The sequence below is a fragment of the Aptenodytes patagonicus genome, chromosome 2 (assembly GCF_965638725.1).
Source record: "Aptenodytes patagonicus chromosome 2, bAptPat1.pri.cur, whole genome shotgun sequence".
Classification (NCBI taxonomy): Eukaryota; Metazoa; Chordata; class Aves; order Sphenisciformes; family Spheniscidae; genus Aptenodytes; species Aptenodytes patagonicus.
The window spans coordinates 160940814-160962472 of NC_134950.1; the positions used below are offsets into that span (position 1 = coordinate 160940814).

Consider the following 21659-nt stretch of genomic DNA (forward strand, 5'->3'; position numbering starts at 1 on the left):
GACTGCTAATCTGGTTGTAAGTAGTCATAAGCATAAAAGCAAATTCCAGCTTGCATTTTGAAATGTTTAATTTTCTCTGTGTTAAATTTTCTGGCCCATTACTGGTCTGCAATGGATATCCCTTCAGTGGATACAAAGTCCAGAGGTAAGATTAGCCTTACCAAACGAGATGACCAAACTAAGCTGTTTCTCTGGGCTTCTGTCTTTCTCACTGGACAGTTTATCTCATCTGCTTTAAGACTTTCTCTGGACATGCCTGTCTCTCTTCATGAGCTGTATAAGGAGCTAGTTGGCTAGTAGGTGGCTAACTTTCACCAGAAACCTTGCTTGCAGGCAGCTAAAATTAGGTGAAATGAATTCAAACCCTTGGGCTCTTACTTAGTTGTCTATATAGGTATGTACACAGGCATAAATATAGGCATGTATGTTACTTGGAATGCACTGAGATACCTGAGACACCACAAGGGGCCAATGGATACAAAGAAGTATCTCTAGGAGGTCTGTGCCCTTCTGGCTTAGCCGCTGGTGACTGGGGTCCCTGAGGGCATCTCCCTTCATAATAGACACCTATGTTTAGACAGAGGAATCAATCTCTAAATGAGTAAGTTACCTACTTGGGCATTTGGTGTACTTGGAATTTTAACAGAAACAGTGGAGGTATGAAGGGTATTTAAAATGGGGAAGGGAGCAAAGCAGGCAGAAACTAGAAGTTTTATTTAGTCCATTTTGTTTAGTCTGTTACATTCACCGTATCATCACATTTCTCAGCTCAGGCTCAGCAGAAACATTTTTATGTTCAATTCTCGCATCCCAGATTCCTGCTGGGAAGTACCAAAGTAGCAGCAGCCAGCACTGTGGAACCGTCAGCAGCACAGACATCTGAAAATTAATTCTGAAGAGCAGCCCACAGACTATAAGTATATTGGGACTTCATGCTTATGTGTTTTGTTAATTAAGAAACACTAAAGCATTTTCTAAAGGCAGAACATAATTTTAAAAAGTCCAGTCAACTTCTTCTTCTAAGTCTACTTAAGAGTATTCATCATGTAAAGTTTTATTTTTCACTCAGTTTCCCATTTAGCCTTGAAAAATTCATAAAGCAGTTTCTTTGTTAATTTTTACTATGTTAGGAGGCCAGCTGGGATTTTAATATATTTATTAGCCTTGTAGTAGATGATCATTTAATCTAATAGCCATTCATTAACTAACTATAGCGAATGTGTGCATTTATTGATAACCACCACCTTTTACAATATTTATGCTATGAAGTTTTCAAAATTTCTGAGTGAATTTGCTATGAGAGCCATCTAAATAATTTTTTTTAATTCGTTTTCTTTTTATATATACAGTAACATTTACAATGTCTCAATTTGCTTGACTGAGGAAACAAAATTTCTACTGGACCTGGGTTACTAGTATTACATGGAGAGTTAAGACCTATAGGATATATTCATAACAGAATAATACAGCATCTTTCCTGCAACAACTTTGATCCCTATTCTCAAATTTCAGGTGGGCTGCAAGGCTATTTTGGTGTTTTTTCAGTATGGTGTTATGGCAAACTTTTACTGGCTCTTAGTTGAAGGACTTTACCTCCACATCCTCCTTGTGCTAATATTCTCCCCCAACAGACACTTCACAATCTATCTGCTGATTGGATGGGGTAAGAACTTAAACATCTTCCAATAATATTCTTGTTTCTGTATGTATGTATTAGTCAGGTTCAGTATTTCATACCAAGGTAGTCATGCCATTTCTATTGGATGACTCCTCAGACTCACTAGTTCCTCAGTTCAGCTCCAGCATAGGTTACAGCCGCTGTACCGTGGGAGATAGCGGGCACAAAACTGCTGAAGCATAACTGCTAGCTTGCTCCTTGGCACGGCTCGGACCTGGGCCAATCTGCACAATGCCCAGGGGTTGCTCAGGATATAGGGTGGTGGAAGGACTGCCACCGCAAAACATATGATTCAGGCTGTCCTTATTTGGGAGGAAAAAGGAAGTTTAACTGCACAGCCACAGGCTATGCTATGCTATTTGCCTTTTTGAAAAGCCCAATAATATTGTCCATCTGGTTTTAAATACATGTATTCCTTTCATTTCCAGAAAGTGCAATGATATTTATACAGAGCGCTTTAAAGCTTCCAGTAATAGGTGGTTATAAAACATTTAGGTATTGCTGGGAAATGGGAATAAACCAGTGTGTGGGAATGGTTCCTTATGAAATGATTTACACTGTGGTTTTATATTGTAGTCCTTGGAAGTGCATTGGGAATGCATAACTTGTATCTGTCTCCCTGTAGGTCACTCTGACAGCTTGAAAGAAACCTAAGAAAGGCACATTCTTTGTGTATTAGTCATTATGGCTGCATTTTTATAAGGAATAAACCCAATTCCCTTCAGTCTTTGTTTGTAATACATTGTTTACATCATGTAGCTCGTCGGATAGGCCTCTCCCTCCATTCACTAAACTGTTTACTATATGCTGTATATTTGAGGAATAATTGGTTACTAGGGGGCTGAACTTTTTTTGTTAGTGGACTTATATTTTTGTGATCATCCTCTAAACCTCTTTGGGATTTTTCAGGAATTCCTACCATATTCATTATTACGTGGACAGTGACACGGATCATTTTAGAGGACACTGGGTAAGTGTGTGGGGGAGAGAAAGCTTAAACCCTCCAACTGTGCAAATACAATCCTTGCCTTGGATATGGTGGTGTTCACACAAAAGTGGTTTGCTGTTCTGAAGGGGACGAGCACAGAACTGAAATTGCAGATATGGCAGTAAAGGGACAGGTGTAAAGGAGCTCTTCAGCATGCTGTTTATGCTTGCTGTTTATTTGAAAAACTCTAAGGGCAGGAGAGGTTATGACTAATGTTACCCTTTGAGACCTGCATTTAGAGCTATATGCTTTGGAAGTCAAAATAATACTTAAAATAGCAATGGGAGTCTTGAATTCAGTGCTGCAATACAGTGCAGTAAGATGCTGGGAATTCTAATTTGCTAACTAGCAGCTCAAAAGATTGAAATAGATAACCTTGGGTATGTCTAAATTACATTCCCAGAAGTGAAGCAGTGTGATGTAAACATATGTAAGATGCACGTAGTCAGGTAAAACTGTAACTAGAGCTAGGCCTGGCTCCTGGCATGGGAAGGGGAACTGAGATAAGAATGTTGTGGGAAGATCAGACTTGCTGCCTCTGCTGGCCCCAAGGAATGGGAGAGCATTCTTAGTTAGTGGGACAAACAGTTTTCACACTCCTTTTTTTCAACCTGACTAATATTTTTCAATTGATTCTGTAATTAAACTGGAAAAATCATGTCCTACATAATTACTGTTTTCTTTGCAAGACCTCTAACGTGTAAACCGAAGGCTAACTCTTTCCTTTTTCATTATCATCACAGTTAGAGGAACTCTGAAGGGTATTGCCCTTGCTTAAGATTAATCTTTCAGAGCACTTATTCTCAGAGTATTTGGACCAGAAGTGCTGAGCCCACAGTGAAAATTAAATTTTCAATTTTTCAGACAAAATTTCAGGTTCAGTCTCACATTTTCCTAAACCAGTTCCAGTCGTCTGTAACCTAAATGTCCCACAAGGAATGATGTCATTTCAATTGTATCTGTCCATTGCTTTAGATCTTCCTCCTACCCAGCGGCTGGTGTTAAGTGCTTATTGGAAAAGTGTCCTTACACAAAGTGACACTAAGCTTGGTTTCCTCCATGATGTCTAATGGTACAGTCTAGTGTGTCTGATGTTTTAGCTGATTTGAATATTAAAACCAGGGAATTAAAATTAAAAGCAGAAAAAGATTGAATGCCAAATTCTAGGCTAGAATAGGCATTATTTTAGTGTGCTTTGACTTGTATATAAGTAATACTTCTCCTCATAGGTCTTGCTTGCCAGATGATATTAATGTCAACATCATTTTCCCTCTTTTTTTTTATAGTTGCTGGGATACAAATGAGCATGGTGGTCCCTGGTGGGTTATACGAATACCAATTTTAATTTCTATTATAGTAAGTAAATTTTGAAGCATGAATTATAGATCACTTCAGCATTGTGCCATGCATATAGCCATTATTCTTTACTGCTAGTTACAGATAGGCAAGAATTCTGTTTTAATGAAAAGAAATTGCGCTGTAGGAGAAATGTTAAACAGATGCCAAGGCCATTAAATTTGTTGCCTGCAAAATTTATCTGCCTCCTATTAAATGAGCAGTTGCTTTTATTTGTGTGTTGTTCTTTCTTTAACATCTCTCCTGTTTATGAGCCTGGGGGAAGCAAAAATCTAATTATACTTTTCAATGAATTGCAGATTTGATTTTGCGTGTAAATAGATAGCCCTGCAATTGAGAATCCGATATTATTGCAGCCATAAAAAACTATGGCTGTGTATATCTTTCTTTAATTGGTAGCCTACTGAAATATATATTGAACATGAAGTATTTGCAAAAGAATACCATTTGAGAATGTTTCATGGGGCTTTTCCTATGTGGAACTCATTAGAATTACTGGAGTAGCATAATAAAATTCCTGTTCACTGTAATGATTGTGTAATTAACTTTGGGCATAATATATTACGGTTATATGTCCATTTCTGAAAACAGTCACAGTGCAAATTAATACATTTCAGATACATTTGCTTTATATTTAACATTTTAGTCAGAAAAATTAGGGCGTTATTAGATTACACAAGATTTCAAGAATCCACATTACACTTGGGCTTGCCTTTCAATCTGTGCCTGCTGAAAATCATTTTGAGAGAACTTACTATCATCTTCATCAGAGTGAATTCTACAGTGTTTAAAGAGAAAGCAGAGTAGGCATATGTGTGAAATGACGTAAGGTAAGGACTCAACAGAAAAGAAGTTTTATGATATGAAGAAATGGGCATGCAACAGAACTACAGCACAAAGAGAATACATGTACCTCAAAGGAGCTGGAGAATGGGGGATGGTCTAGAGTGAAGAAAATACACTGAAAGATAAAAGCAAAACAAACCACCTGGTGTTTACAGAGATATGAAAATCTGTTCTCTGGATGTTCAATTTAAACAGCTATCTGGTGGACAGCTGAGCCTTCATGTGCCAGAAAGCAGTGCTTCTCCAAAGAAGTCCTAGACCTGGAAACGGAAGTTACCCAAGTACTCATTGGCAGACTTGAATTGCAGCTGGATCTTAGCAAAGACTGGGAAATGAGTTGTGAGTTAAGAAAATGGAGTACTAGTCAGTCAGCAAAAGTCCAGTATATCACAAAACGTGGACCAGAATCACTGTTTGAGGCAAAGGAAGTCATTCTCCTTTTTGTTTTAATGGTTCTATTACTGATTTGATACAAAGGGATTGTAAGACATAGGGAAACATTTTGCAAATGACCTTTTTTGGCTTGCCGGGTGTACATGTTTAGGAACTGCTGTCTCCTTCCAGATATGTTTCTTGTCTTAAACAGCATGTTTTAGGGATTAGAGCAACTAAAGATGGCCAAGCGATTCTGCAGTGTGTACTGTATGAAGCAGCTTACTTCTCCGATTAGATGATTCTTCAGCTGTTTGATCAATTACATTTTGCATTTGGGAATTTAAGCTGTGAAAGGGAGTTATAAAAGCAGTGATACTCACCCTTTCCTGCTGGATAAGTAACATATCTTGTTGGAGCATCAAACTACAACCAGCATGTTCATTGTGGCAGCTAGGATGCTATGCAAACTTACTGCTGTGCAAAGTAGAGCGTGCATTCATAGAGCAAGAGGAGCTAATGAAATGTCACGTAAAATTGGTCATTGATGAGGGAAAAACACCACATTCATGAGAACATAATTTTCAATATATATACACCATGATAAGCCTCAACATTTCCTGTTACCTTCTAGAAAAAATAGAAGTTGAAGATTCAAATCTTTGAATAACGAGGTCAGTGCTGCCTGCCATTCAATAGTGAAAATAGATCATTGCAAGTTCTTTGGATTGGTGTTGTGAACGAGTCATGATGTTTCTCAATAAAAGTATGATGTACTTACATCATACTCACTCACACAGTGCCTTCAGTCTGCTCGAGAATGTAGAGAGACTGGAAGACCCACAGAGAATGGTGACAAGGATGACCAGCAATAACAAATGGCTTCAGTAGTAGGAAGGACATCTGCGTAAGTAGTCAATGAGGTGAACACAGGAAAACTCTGAAAGAAGCTGAATTTCAGGAAAATAAAGGAGAGCAGGACACCTAAGCTGAGAACTGCCATCAACTGCCTTATGTAATGGCATGAAAGAAAGCCCAGGGTATGGCTGACATTGAAAATCTTTCAGAGGAGGAAGAAGAGTGAAGAAGAGTAGAATAGAGCCTGACTGTGAGGATGAAGCCATGAACATACTTTTGAAAGACAGAAGCAAAGGTTTTAAGGAACAATGGTTTAACTGCATTAGATTTTAACAGGAAGTCTGCTCAGCCTTCATGCCGTATTCACTCTCTTCCATTGATTTCTGTGTTAACTCCAAACATTTTTACCGCTTAGAAGATTATACTTTCTATAAGGTTATTATCCAACAGTAAACAGTACTGTGAGAGCAAGTTCTGAAGTCACTTCTCAAAGTGGCAATGGCTTCAGTTAATTCAATGTGTCAGAAACCTTCCCTGGCATCTCCTCCTGACAATTTTGGCTTGAGAAAAGTCATTTGGCAGGCTTCCACGCTTCACGCTGTACAAATTTCAGAGTTATTTAATTGGGGGTGACTCTTCCAAACAGTTAATGTGGTGTTACCTGTATTCTCCATTTAGCAAATGCCTCCACAGCTGCCTTCTCCATACTTCCACTTGCCTAAACTGCTCTCGTTTGGGAAGGAGTGGTGTTTGGGTGGAAACAGTACTTCTGTCACATCAAAGTCACTGAGAATGTTTATTGTGTTATCTCACATTGCAGGTAGTGTAAGAGACTAAATAGCAAGAAAGAAGCAACATGAAGACAGTTTAAATGATACATGCTCAGGCAATGTGTTTAGACTCAAAAACTTATTGTCAGAAGCAGTCAACCAGTAGAAAAGGGTACCAGCAGCATCTTGCTGTTACTCCACTAAAGAGGCAGCATTTGTCATCACTCTCTTGCAGTTTCTCTGCATTCACATTATTTTCTCATTTTCCTCTTCTCAGATGTTCATTGAACAGTATGCATATTCTATTTTACTTAAAGACATTATGCTCAAACGATTTTAGGGGACTGAAAAGCTACAATACTCAAAGTAAAATTCCAGGGCACTACTCGTTTCATATTTTATTGAAACATACTATTCTAAATCAGATGTATACTTTAAAAGATTTTAAGAAATTATCAATTCAATAATACTCTTAGAGAAATTAATTTGCTCCACTGTAGTAAGTCAGTGGCAGTTGCCACCTTTAGATCTTAATACCCAGTTTCAGCTGGCTGGATTTACAAGCTCAGTCATGCCAAGGGCTGTTACAAACTCCAAACAAGAATGTATGTTTTTCATTAATCCAAGATTGTGCTTACAGACAGAAAGGTGTGTGTTTGAAAACAGACTTAACAGTAATACATGAATGTCAGTCAAGAATGTGAGTCGCCTGAATGTAGTTTTGCAGATGATTTGATGCTTCAGAAGCCAAATGGATGACAGTTTATTCTGTTACAGTAGAAACTAGGGATGCCTGTGAAGAACAAGAAGTTATTCTGCCAATCCCTTTGCAAATACAGAATAAAGATTTTTTCCTTCTCCTATTTTGTGGCTAACAAATATACAATGAAATGGAAGCTCTCTCCTTGTCCACTAATACTGGCTCCAGTGCATATGGCAAACTAAATGTATATCCCTTGGTCTGTATACTCTGCTGTGGTAAGTCTGTAGATACAATCAGCAATAACAGGCTTCTGCCTGTTACTTTTATAGGAGACTTGCATCAAGGAAAACTTATAAGTCATCATCTGCCTGAAAAATGTATGTTAAGTTCAGTAAAGGCCTATATTTTCTAACATTACTTTTTGTTCTTTTTTCAAAAATATTAGATTTAATTTTCCTAATTTTTTATTTAATCCCTGTCAGTTCCTGTCACTTCCCATCACCCGTCATTTCAAACAAAATATTAAATACAGAGGGGCATGCAGTTGCTCTGATCACAGTTTATTTATTGACATCACAAATTGTACTGGGTATGTCAGAGAAGACACAGAAATTCATTGAACTTAAAAAGCTTACAACCAAATTGTTAAGACTGGAAAAAGAAGAGTTCCAGCAATACATCAAGGCAGAGACTGAAGGTTTATAGCAGTGAGGCAGGCACTGTCTGGTTGGGTACCCAGCCTCCTGATTTTGGGCTTCGGGATGGGGTTAGTTAAAAACAATAAAATGCTCATTTTCACAGTGATAGAAATTTTTCTCTAGGTTGATTTCTTCTAAAATGTGTGCATTTGATGCAGCTATTTATGTAGCTGTAGCTGTAGTTTTTAGCTCACGTTGTTGCTGTGAAGATGCAGATTCCAAGTGTTTCCTCACTTTAGTATGGGCATGCTATATTTAGTGTGTGGTTTTTCTAGACCGCACCAAGCAATCCGGCACCAGAAGGGCTGGTGAACACAAGGTGCCAAAAGCCAAGGATGAAGAAATAATGGGAGTGAGACTTAGGATCTACTGAGTTTTATACTTCAATTTTCTAGATTGATCAGGGTCTGATCATAACTTTTTTTATGCAAGTGCCTTTCTATGAAATAAAATATGAAATAAAATAATACTACTGTTCTATTTCAGAGTGCTGTCACAAGAATTAGACTGCAAGGATTCAGTTCCTTCAGTGACAATGTCTGCATCAGTTCCCAAGACAGACAGATACTTGTGAGAGGAGGCCCTTTCTGTGCTTGTTTGGAGTGGAGAGATCACCTGTGCAACAATCTTCTCTTCCCCTAATTCAGAGAGAATATATTAAAAGTCAAGGCGAGAGGCAAGAGGGGGTCAAAACTGTGTATGGGAGTCACATTTTCCTTTGGGCTTCCAGTCGTGAATCCACATGATAATTTAGGACAATGCTTGATTGCACCAAATCACATCCAATGTCCCATCCTGCTAGGAAACCTGTCTTCAGCTGAGATTTTGGAAGGAGGGCATTTCTGACAACTGGGGCTTTCAAAGGCGTTTGCCAACCAGACTAGAACTGGTGGCCATGCAGAGATGCACGGGACGTAACAAACCTGGTGAGGCAGAAACTAGACAATAGGTTTGACAGTGTAGAGCTTGATGTGTTCTGGCAGGAGGTACACAACACCCACTGCTGAGGTGATTTGTCTGACTTGATAAGCGTTTCTTTGTGCTGCGTACTGAGTGGAGAAGTCAGAAATCACCATTATATTTGTTCTCTTTGCAGGTGAATTTTATACTTTTCATTAGTATTATAAGAATCTTACTGCAGAAGTTAAGATCTCCAGATGTTGGAGGAAATGACCAGTCACAGTACAAGTGAGTCATATTTTTAGATATTATATACAGAACCAAAATGATCTCTGTAAGATTTCCTCTGAAACCTGCTACCAACAATTGCTGTGATACTGGAATTACATTTAATTCAGAAGTACTTTTAGATGTCGTTTAATGAAGATCTTATCACTATGCTGAAATAGAGATGAACATAATTTTTTTTGTCTAAATTCAATAAAAAATATGCAATTTCATAAAGACCAACAAGCTATTCTTGAATTTGAGTTTAATCCATGAATGAATATGCTGATACAAACAATATGGAGAGTAATATCTTTCTTTTAATGTATAAATATTTCATTTTGACATAACAGAAGTTTCAAGATCAAAACACTTTGCTTCAGCCTCCTTAAAAACACTTTTTAAAAAAAAATTCATTTCTAAAATACTTTTTGTTGTAATACATACTTATATTTTAAGAGCTGGAAAGAAGTGATGTTGTTCCCAAAAAATAAAAAAAAAAAATGTTTTATGTTGATTTAAAATAGCATCTTTATTTTTCTAGAGGAAAACAAGTGTTTCTGCTGTAGATCAACTTCATTTCTGTTTAGGCTTTCTTCTTTTGTGTTTTGGTTTGAACACCAAATCCTAACATCCATTGTTTCCCCAGCTTTAGAATCAAGGAATATTGGGGGGCAAATTAAATACATTGCTAAAATTGGATTTGTTCTTTATTATATTGCCATATCACTTATTGTTGTTTATTATAATAGCTGCTGGATACTGTAATCCAGAATCAAGAGTCTGTTGTAGTAGGTCTTACTTTAAAACCCAGATATAGACACTGAGTTTGACACTTCAGGATGTTAATATGATATTTCAATGACAAAACCTAACGTGAACACTGAAAATTCAAAACCATGCAAGTGGCTTTAGAAAATGTGCTCCTGGATAACACCTTTTCTTCATTTAAAAAATACTGAATTCCTGTCCTAAAAGCAGATAAAACACAGTGTGCTAAAGTAAAGCATATCTTTAAAGCGAAGAGAACGAGGACCTCATGAGTTTTGTAAACAACGTGACACATTTGATGCAAAAAGTGAAGAGTTCTGATGTGTCATGGAAAAGATGACACGACTAGATTGACATAAGGCTTTGCTTCGTAGAGCTACAAGGGTCCTTTTTTGTGTTTGCTGCTTGAATTAACTAAACATGTGGGAGAACCAAATCAACCTAGATGAAATTATGCGGTTGCCACATTACTGTTTAGCACAATGACCGACCTCTGGGCTGGAAATCCCCTCAAGTTTACTTCTTGTGACAGGAACTTTTGTTTGTTTCTGTGTGGCATTTATGTATTTTATGAAAACAAGGCATTCCTATCAGTCCCATCATTTTCCACAGTTTACTGTAGCGCTTCATAGTATAAAATGTTCAATAGTAGCATCCTTGTCCTTCATTATTCAGCCCTGTGAATTCTTTGCTTTTAGCATTTGATTGCCTGATTAAGTTTGGATTGGATGGTGTTTAGCTGATGCCCATGGGAACAGTAGATTAACCTCCTCAAGAAATACTGCATCTACAGAGCAAATTAAAGGTCTGGAAGGCTCGTTTTTCAAAATGCAAATGCATTTTCTAAACTACAGAGAAGAATAAGGCTATTTGGTCTGTCCCTTTCCTTCACTAAAATGTAAGTGCAGTATAGAGAAAGTAACATCAGCTAGACAAAAATTACTAAAACAAGAATGGAATGAAAGTGAAATATGAGTCTAAAATGAATACTACTCATGCAAGTCACCATTTTTCTTCCCTTCCTCTGTCCCACTTGCTTGTACCTGGTTCCATCCTTTTTGTTGCTCGTTTTACTTTTGCAGTGGGTAAGGTTAAGTTCAAATAAAATCAGTTTTCCATTTCACTTGGGGAACCGGAAATTTGCTGCCATCCTCATCTCCTCCAGTTGTAAATGAATTTCTTCTGCTAAGGAAATCCTATGTGTCCCGCTTACTGGTATCACCTTTAGATGTGAGGGCTTTACTATTCTTGAGAAACTTTGCTGTCAGAACTGATTATTTCCACATAAACAGATGCAGCCTCTGTGACATTATGAACAAAGGAAGGCCATGCAGACTGACACAGAAAAAACAAACTGCTTGAAATACCTTGACTTTTCTGTTAAAATAGGTGAATTCACAACAGCACCCTTTCATTGTTGAATCAAGTTATATTCATCGAGACAGTGATGAATTATGGGACTCGATTATAACTTCTTGAATTTTATCTGATACCAGACATCTATAATCATGCATGATTTGCCCTGTATAATATATAAAACTGATGTTATTAGAGTGAAATAAGTGACAGATAAGGGATAATTAGCAATTCATAATTTCAGTGGTTTCACAGGCAGTTTGTCAGAGCTGCTGTGCTTAATAATTTAAAGTTCTCCTTAACTTCAGTAGTGTCTTGTGCTAAAATGTATTATGTAATTGACAACATTAAAAATTAGTTCATGGTATATGTTTAATACCATCAGTATAGTTATGAGATTTTGGTATTTGGGGGTAAATCTGAAATTGCTCATGAAAATCTCACAGTTGAGATTATTCTGGATCACATTTCCTAGGTACTGTTTGCATATTGTGTATGTGCAATGTACAGACTAACCATACGGTTGCACATTTAAAGGAAATTAACATCAGTTAATTTCAAGAGAGAGATTTTACCTTCTATACAAGTCAGTATGACTGTCCTGGTTTCGGCAGGGATAGAGTTAATTTCCTTCCTAGTAGCTGGTACAGTGCTGTGTTTTGGATTTAGGATGAGAACAATGTTGATAACACACCGATGTTTTAGTTGTTGCTAGGTAGTGCTTACACTAGTCAAGGACCTTTCAGCTTCCCGTGCTCTACCGACTGAGAAGGCTGGAGGTGCACAAGAAGCTGGGAGGGGGCACAGCCAAACTGGCCAAAGGGACATTCCATACCATGGGACGTCATGCTCAGTACATAAACTGGGGAAAGCTGGCCGGGGGGGCCGCTGCTCGGGGACTGGCTGGGCATCGGTCAGTGGGTGGTGAGCAACTGCACTGTGCATCACTTGCCTTGTGTATTATTATTATTATTATTATTATTATTATTATTATTATTATTATTATTATTACATTATTATTATTATTGCTGCTATTATTTTATTTCAATTATTAAACTTTTAATCTCAACCCACGAGTTTTTCTCACTTCTACTCTTCCAATTCTCTCCCCCATCCCACCGGGGAGGGGAAGGGTGAGCGAGCAGCTGTGTGGTACTCAGTTGCCAACTGAGGTTAAACCACAACAATGACTTTGCAGGAAGGCATGATTCCTTTCCACTCTGAATCATTTATGCCAGGTAGAAAATATCTTGAGAGATCTGATGGCAGCTTGTGGCACTCTGTTGAATGTGGTCCTGTGGAATAATGCAGTAAAACCCCACCCCCAAAAACCGTGCCATGAAACCAGGCTGGGAACTGAATGTGTGTCAAAGAGACACAGCAGAGGGCATACACCCTGCTGCTGTCCAGAGGGCAACGGGAAAAGGGTCTTTTGGTTTAGAGAGGCCCTGCAGCCTTTTGCCACCTTTTGGAAGAGTGCGAGGTCAGCAAGATCAAGTATAACACGGAATTCCACACGTTAATTTATGAGGTTACTATGTGGCTAATCTCATAGCAAGCCTGAAAGGAAAACAATTTGCAATAAATGACTCTTACTAAGACTGTTTATAAATCTGAAGTCATACGAGGTTTATGTAAACGACGTTGCATCAGGTTCTTATCTTAGTAAAAGAAGAGCTTATCATTAAACTCTTTTCTCTTTTATTTACCCAGGAGACTTGCAAAATCCACGTTGTTGCTTATTCCGTTATTTGGAGTTCACTACACAGTGTTTGCTCTATTTCCTGACCGCAGTTCCAATTATTATAAAATCATCTTTGAGTTGTGTTTGGGATCTTTTCAGGTAAATTTTAAAGTTTTTATTCAAAAGAAGTTTTATTGACCTAGGTTGGTGCTGCCTACTAACTAAGGAATATTGTCTCTTTCCAGGGGTTGATTGTTGCAGTCCTGTATTGTTTTTTGAACAGTGAAGTAAGTCTCACCTTTCCTACTGAGGATGTTAAATATTGTTTTCAGTAAATGTATAAGTGCCCCTATAATTCCACTCTGATACATGAAGCTGTTTTAGAAGACGTTTGCATTCCTATTTATAGAATATATATGTGGCAGTTTCTATGCAACAGGAGAAATTAGTGTAGTTGGGTGAAGAGTTAAGAGCTGTTTGAAATATAATTCCTTGCAAACCGAGGTGTTAGTAAGTGTGTCTTCTGTTACCTAACGTGATCTTATTCTAGCTCTGTTATAAGCAATGTGGATTGTGCAAGTGAGGTGCAGCAAGTCTAGAAATTTATCCAAAAATTGAAATGACGTGGACCTGTTAGAGTGAGTCCAGAGGAGGGCCACAAAAATTATCAGAAGGCTGGAGCACCTCTTCCGTGAACAGAGGCTGAGAGAGTTGGGGTTGTTCAGCCTGGAGAAGAGAAGGCTCCGGGGAGACCTTATTGTGGCCTTTCAGTATAAAAAGCAGGGATTATAAGGAAGATGGAGCAAGACTTTTTAGCGGGGCTTGTAGTGACAGGACAAGGGGTAATGGTTTTAAACTGAAAGAGTAGGTTTAGATTGCATGTAAGGAAGAAATGTTTTCCGTGAGGGTGGTGGAGTGACTGGAACAGGTTGCCTGGAGAAGTTGTGGATGCCCCATCCCTGGAAGTCTTCAAGGCCAGGTTGGATGGGGCTTTGAGCAACCTGATCGAGTGAAAGGTGCCCCTGCCCATGGCAGGGGGGTTGGACTAGATGATCTTTAAAAGTCCCTACCAACCCAAACTATTCCATGATTCTATTTCTAGAGATCCCCATTTGACCACCAATAAACGTGGAAAAGTTCCTCACGTACAAGAACATTTTCAGCTCATCTTGTGCATTTTCTTTTTAACACAGGTGCAAGGGGAGCTGAAAAGAAAATGGCGGAGTTTGTGCTGGAAGCAGACAGCAGGCAGAGATTACAGACTCCACAGCTCTTCGATTTCTCGAAATGGATCAGAAAGCGTTTCTCAGCTCCACCGGAATTCAGGGGCTCAGTCATTTATGCAGACAGAGACCACCATGATTTAAATTAGCTAGGTCCCCCGAAACATGAAAAACTGTGGGATATATGATTCATTATGCAACTTGGTGTGATACTTTATAAAATGTACAGTTTAGTGCTTTGCTTTTCTACATGTTGGTATTTGGGAAATTGGTTTATGCAGCCAACCAGTTAGAAACAGAGATACCTACCCCACAGATGCTTTCTGGATTTTTTGAATGGTATTCATATTAATTCTGATGTTCTCTTGCTGTTTACTAGCCGTAACTATTCAAAAACTCGTTTACTATAATGGTCCCTCTACCCTCCCAACACGTCTGCAAGATAGATGTCTGGTATCCTGTTCAACGCAGACTGCTTTGGTACATGTTGAAAAGGTTAAGATGCGAAGCAAGAAAATTTCTTACACTTTATTTATACTTAAGGAAACATTTCTTTCCTTAAGGATTAGGAAATTCTTTCCTAATTATGGAAAACAAAATAAAAATAGAGACATGTAAGACTATAATTAACTGCACTGGGAGTTTAGTGTGCTGATCCAGGAAATCACGAACATTATTAATACAGAGGGAAAAAAGGTAGTACTTCTCGGCTAATTGCATAAATTTCAGAGATTACTTTCTACAGAGTTTGATTCCAAGCTGTTGTTCCTTTCAAAAGTGCCTGGTTTTATGTTTAGGTGCAGAAAGTAGGGCTACCTTTGCAGTCCATACAGAAAAGGCTACTGTAATAGTTTTGATTAAAACATCAGCATTTTCCAATAGTGCTATTGCAATCACCAGCTGTTCTCTTCTGTTTAAAATCAGAGATTTGTGTTGATCTTTTATTAAAGAATTTTTTGAAGAGGTGCTTTATTGCTAGAGCAGTCTGGCATAGGATAAACAGCCTTGGATAGTGTATTACCCATTGAAAATATCATTTCTATATAATGTTTTCATTGAAATATGTCTCTAGAACTACATACTTGGCAGCTAAACCAAGGAATATTGCAATAAAGTTACAACTCCCGTTTAAGGACTAATGTAAATTCTTTTAGCTTAATTCTATTCTGTATCTATCTGAGCTGATTTAAAATTTAGCCCTGACCATGACTCCAGAAAAAAAAATTAGACAGAATCCCTAAAAATTACCATAGAAGGCATAAACAGAAGGAATTCTCAACAACGCCAAGCCTTTTATGTAGCCACTTTGTAAAAAAAGATGCAGAACTGACAGATTCTTATAAATATGCACAGAACATTTGCACTCTTTGAAAGAAATAAACCCAATAATGTTTACTTCCCATGTCACGTTTAACCATGTCCACTCTAAATAGCAAGTGGGAATAATATGTATTTGCATGAGTACCTCTGATCCATAAAAGCAATTGCCCTGATGTTTCAGATCACAGATTGTATGGAGCTAGCAGAATCCAAAGTCCGTAATATTACCAGGTGAAGGGAAGAACAGCAGCAAGGGCATGTCTTGGCAGGCATACAGGTACATTCTTGAAAATATTACCAGTGCTGGGAACATTGTTGGCAGCTGTCGAAGTGTCCATACACCTCTTGGGCTGATTTAATTTAGCTATTTATCAGTCAAACACAGTTTATTTTAGTGGGATTACCCCGGAGTGATACAAAGTTACGTCAGACCAAAGATAGAAAAGGCCCCATGGTTCACATGAGTACTGCAGAACAGGTAACTGTGAATGTTACATGACACTAAACTTTACACAGTAGGTATCATTTGAGTTAAACAATAATCACTTGATGAATTGTTACTTTGCCAAATTTGACTTTAAAGAAGCTATTGATCACCTCCAGTCATTCAGAGTGTTTTCTGCTGTCACGTGGTGGAGTAACTATGAGATTCTGGAGTGAAGTAGGCTGCCCAATGACAGTCCCATGGGGTCTAAAGATACGCCCCTACACACATACTGAAACTAAATATATTCCCAAAGGCTTTAGACTCAGAAACCACTGCTAAACTTTAGTATTTTTCCTGGATCTCTGAACAACCTTATCAACAAACTCTTAACTGCAAATATATGAAGACACGTTGGAGCTTTGGGGGCTGCTCCTATACCTAAATTAAATACATCTGCACTTTACGCTTCTTTGTCTGAAGTGGTATTGGGACTGCTCAGCTCCCTGAGATGTGACGTGCAGGATGTACTTTTTTCCCCAAATTTCTAGGGTAGAAAGGCACGCTTGACAAGCATTCAAGCGTACTCATCTTTATGTTCAAAGGAGGTTCTTTGAGTGAGTTGGCACACAGACAGAGTGATGGCATAGAAATAGAGATTTCAAGCAATCAGTTCCATCAGTCTGTTCTGCCTGATGCATCACCAATTATATGTGTTTATAATTCATTGTATCCTAGAGAAAACGATGTTTGTTCTAATTAGGTGAGCATGGAGAAAATCTGCATTTTAATGATTTCTGGATTATAAGACAGAAAAGCTTAAATAGGAAAATACATTTTAAGTTGCAACGAAACAGCATAGTTTCCTTTAATAGGGTGCAGATGCATTTGGACTTGATGCTACTTTTCATGTAGAGAGTAATGCCATATGAGACAATGAAGTTGCACCAGTGAGAGAAGATAGTGGTGTCACTAAGTTTGTAAAGGACTATCTGGGCATGCAAAGAACGGCACACAAGGGAGAGAGGCGCTGCATATATTTTTCTTTCAAACCAGTGAAAAGTTCAGTACTTTGTACAACCTCATCCCTCTATTAAAAAGCATAGAATATAAATACAGAAAATATGTTTTCTGTGAGACAGTTTAACTTCATAATGCTTTGTGCAAGCATTTTCATGTCAGTAAAGGCCCAGAGGGCACTGTGCTCACTTGTTTGTACTCCCAGAAAATTCTGATTTCCAAATAATTTTATGCAAAGTTACAGCATCAGCCCCATCATCACCTGTTTGACTTTCAGCTGCCTTTTCACACACAGATACACATCATGTTAAAATGTATGTAAAAGCTGCAAAACAGTTTGACAAATCTAGTACTTGATCGATGTTTTGCATCTTTGCGACACCCAGAAACAAGATAGCTTCTCACGGCTTTGTCTTTCATTGCATTTTGCACAGGGGTGTGGAGTTAAATGCTCTTGCTCTGCGCTGTGGTGACTCTAAGAGTCAAAAGCACAACGTAAGAAAACATCATTTGGCCTTCTGTCATCCCTAAACCTAGTTCTCACTCAGTCCTGGCAGCATCAGGGGAGGAGGTAGAGGCAGCAAGACAAGCATATGCTTTCCCGGCAGGGCCTTGTCACATGGTGCTCCTCCCTTTCTTTATTCCTTTACTGCCTTTCTCCCTTTGGTTGTATCAGTGTCCAAACTGAGCTGTAAAGTCTTCAGAGCAGGAAACCTGGTTTTTTGTCCCCACTGAAAAGCCAGTAGCACATCATGTAAAGTTACTGAACAAGAACGGTAATACAAGTCACTCTCGTACTGTGGTTAATTGTTGTACTTTATTTTCCTTGGAGCTGCCAGGGAGGCACCATTCCTTCTGCGTGATTTTTATCAGCATTACCTGCTGCTGATCCCTGAGGGACACACTGACAGATTGCTCTCCAATTGCTAACCGTGATCAAAATCTAAATATATAGCAAGGATTGACTTAAATTTTCCTCTGCAGAGTCGATTTCAGCTAGGTGCTCGATAAACTCAGGTGAAATTCATCTGCCCTGGTTTCAGTATCTAAAAGCTGGATGTCTGTCTCTGAGCAAAAGACTCTTTTTAAGTGCCTTCTGTACTCATCATAGAGAAATAGGCACTAGCTGAAGATGATTCATCCGATGTTCTGCTGGGCATCTAAGGTAGGTAAGCTGAATCACCTTTTTCTCTATACTTACTATACAATGAGCCCAGGGTAGCTGGCTAGTACTTAGATTTCTCACTCTACATCTAAAATTAGGTAAGATGAATCTCTCCAGAAAAGACCATTCCATTTTCTGGCTAATAGTACCCAGATACTCCTTTTTAAGCCAAGTGACTTGGGTTGGCCGAAGTTACCCTCCAAAAAATGTGCAGGAGGTTTCAGAAGTTCAGGCAACGGAGGATCCCTCAGTTCATTTGGTAGGGTGTCCCTGTGGTTGACTGCCTTCCATGATAAAGCTAATAGCCTTATGTCCCATTTTCATTTGCCTGGCTTCAGCTTTCAACAATTGTGTCTTGTTTTGGGTTAGGTGGTTGGCTTTTTGTCTTTTGTAGAGGGGTCATACGCTAAAACAAAGTGCTTTACACTACCAGAAATTTTCTTTCTGTGAAGTCTCTTGAAAATCACTCTTTAAATCATGTCTTGATTTCCTCTCTGAGAAACTAAACATGTCAAAATTTTGAAATTCTAACAGCGAGGCATTTTCTGAAATATTCTTCCTGATTCTCTTCTGTGCCCTGTTCCATTCGTAATAGCTTTGGCCAAGAGAAGCAAAGAAAGTATTTCAGTATCTCCTCCTTCAGGAGTGCACACACCATTGCCCGTATTTCTCACTCCCACTTGCAGCTCACCTGGTCATACCTTTGAAAAATTTGACTTTACATAGTCATTTTAACTGACCAGGAACTGGCTAGTGACATGCAATGAGATTATTGCTGGCATTTTTTTTGCCATATAAAATAGTACCTTTTTAAAATATGTTGGCCTTGGTGTCTGGGTCAGGTGCATTAATGTGCTTTGCAAAATAACCTTAGGAATATGGAGAGCACCCTTTTAGCCATTGAAAGCAGTGCTGGCTTTCATAAAATTTTAAGAATTTGACATGTATTTAAGTAAGTACTCCATGCACTCCATGCTGGAGTGCACAAGAGCCCAACAGATTGCACCTGAACGGCATGGTGATGGGTGCTGCAGGTAGCCAGCTGCAGAACTACCCAGTTCAAGCATACGTTGGAACTGTACTATAGCGGCAATAACTAATTGGTGTCAACAAGCACTACAAAAAGCCGCCTGCAGTCAAGTTGGAGGCAGCCTGCCCCACTCTGTAGCATCTACTTCATGTCCTGATGCGGCCCAGACAAGCTTCCCTCTGCCTTTAACATGGTGAAGGGGAAAGCGACAGGCATAGACCCTCAGGAAACCAGAGAATCTGCCTGGGACGGCTTTATGAAATGAGGCCATTGGCAAGTGCACGTCTCACACTCCATGCATAAGAACTAAGATGAGTCATTTGTATTATGTGTCTCCTGTTTCTGTGAGTTCTAAAAAACATCTGTTGACTGTGAATTTGTCCATTTCAGCAAAGCGATTGTGAATAAAGTCCAAATTCCCTTTATACAGAAGTTTTTTCAGACATCTCCAATGAAAAATCAAGCATTAACTATGTCTGATAAAAAAGAAGAACCAGCAAGTAACCTGCAGAGAAAGCCGCTATGTATATAAGGGTTATTGTCCGAGCAATTACTGTCTGTGCATTGGGATACAGGAAATACTTTTACTAACAAAAGTACCTTCATGTTACCATGAGTGCCTATATAAGCTGTGGGCTGTCAGTACTACCCTGACATAACCAAATAGCAGAAGTTAGTATGCAGTGCTATTCTGTTGATGAAAAAGCAATATTAAAATAATAATAATGTGTTCTAACATGTATGTTACAAGAGTACATCAGGATAACATTTAAAAGGAGCATTCTGTGATATGGATTAACCACTCCGTGTTGAACCTGGTTCTGCCCAACGATAACAGCATGTAGTTAAATCTAAGTCAGTAACATTGCCATTGTCAGCTAAACCAGTGGCTGAAATGTCCCAACCCCCCTTATTTCCCAAAGCACTGTAATAAGTTTATGATAACCTGCAGCTTTTTTTTTCCTGGCATATTAGTATGAGTATTGTTTTGAAATTCTCTTTTGTCATCTTTATCAATAACTTTTTATCTGTCAAGTATGGTAAAAATTAAAGATGATGTAAATGAATGTGATTAATTTTTACAAAATGTACAGACTATGATGTTGTATAGATTAATGTGTGTAAATAGATTTCCTTTTCATACTGTAATTCACTATACGTTTCTTCTGGTTTCGTTCTTTTGTTCTTTTGTGTTTTCAGTTTTTAGTGTCACGTACCTAACGGCCTTCTCTGAGATATGTTATATATAAAGCTGTGAACAAATAAGCATTTACATCTTTATGCTATTAGAGATAGTAGTAGTTAATAACACCATAATGGACTGAAGAGGAATCAGAGAATAAAAATTTCAAAGGTTTTGCACAGAACTTCTTTTATTTATGTGGTTTATGTGTTTATGTTTATGAGATGCACTCTCAAACCATATTTTCAAAACTGAAAATGGTCCTCCTGCCTTGGCAGCTCAGGGTTCCTCGGCAATGTAATTAAAATTGAATTGTATTGTATGGAAAACGAAAGGCCAAGGCTCCTCCTGCCATGGGAATGGGCAGAGGGAAGAGACACAGCAGGGCAAGACTGGCAGTGGTGCCGCGCTGGTGGGGCCAGTGAGGGCGGTGAGCACACGGAGGAGGAGGTGGCACCTCATGGGGTAGCGTACTTCCCCTGGCAGCAACACCCAGGGACAAAGGAGGGAGTGCTGTTTTGCTGTCCCTCACGGACCAGGGAATCTGTCCCCTTCTGTGTGTATCTATAGTTATCACAGAAGCTACCTCACCAGGAGGGGTCTTCTGACCCTTTGAGAGACCTGAGCTCTCATCCTCTCCCACCTTATGTGTGTGCCTGTATGAGCTGCATATCGGTCTGAACCCTTTTACATTCAATTACACGACTGCAAAGCACTCCAGTGTCGTTGCCCACATGCATGTCCTCTCTCCCCCATTGCTAATTGGGTGGCTCCACAACCAGATCACCTTGACGTCTGCAAGAGAGGTGCTTTAGGGCTGATGAGCCTGAACCTGCAGGAGAGCCAGGGTGCAGGTGAGTAGGGGGGCTGGCAGCTGGACTGATTCCCATCAGTGCTGGCAACAGTACCTGCACGTTCCCATGGCAAGTCTGAGTCCTGTCAAATGCAAAGAATGGATCCCTTCAAAAAATCCTGGATAGTTTTAATACTATCAATGCTTACAGACTCCTGTAGCTAGAGAAATGGATGTCCCCAGAATAACAGCAA

General features: G+C 38.9%; 1 protein-coding gene across 2 annotated transcripts in view; it reads left to right on the forward strand.

The window, feature by feature from the left end:
• VIPR2 (vasoactive intestinal peptide receptor 2) overlaps positions 1 to 20786 on the forward strand; it is a 68144-nt gene extending 47358 nt beyond the window's left edge. For both annotated transcript variants that reach the window (XM_076331905.1, XM_076331906.1), the window contains exons 7-13: positions 1513 to 1663; positions 2588 to 2648; positions 3953 to 4022; positions 9366 to 9457; positions 13277 to 13406; positions 13493 to 13534; positions 14441 to 20786. In XM_076331905.1, the coding sequence (XP_076188020.1) occupies positions 1513 to 1663; positions 2588 to 2648; positions 3953 to 4022; positions 9366 to 9457; positions 13277 to 13406; positions 13493 to 13534; positions 14441 to 14614 (720 nt within the window). In that variant the 3' untranslated portion in view covers positions 14615 to 20786. The remainder of the gene's footprint in view (positions 1 to 1512; positions 1664 to 2587; positions 2649 to 3952; positions 4023 to 9365; positions 9458 to 13276; positions 13407 to 13492; positions 13535 to 14440) is intronic.
• Positions 20787 to 21659: the final 873 nt, after the last annotated feature.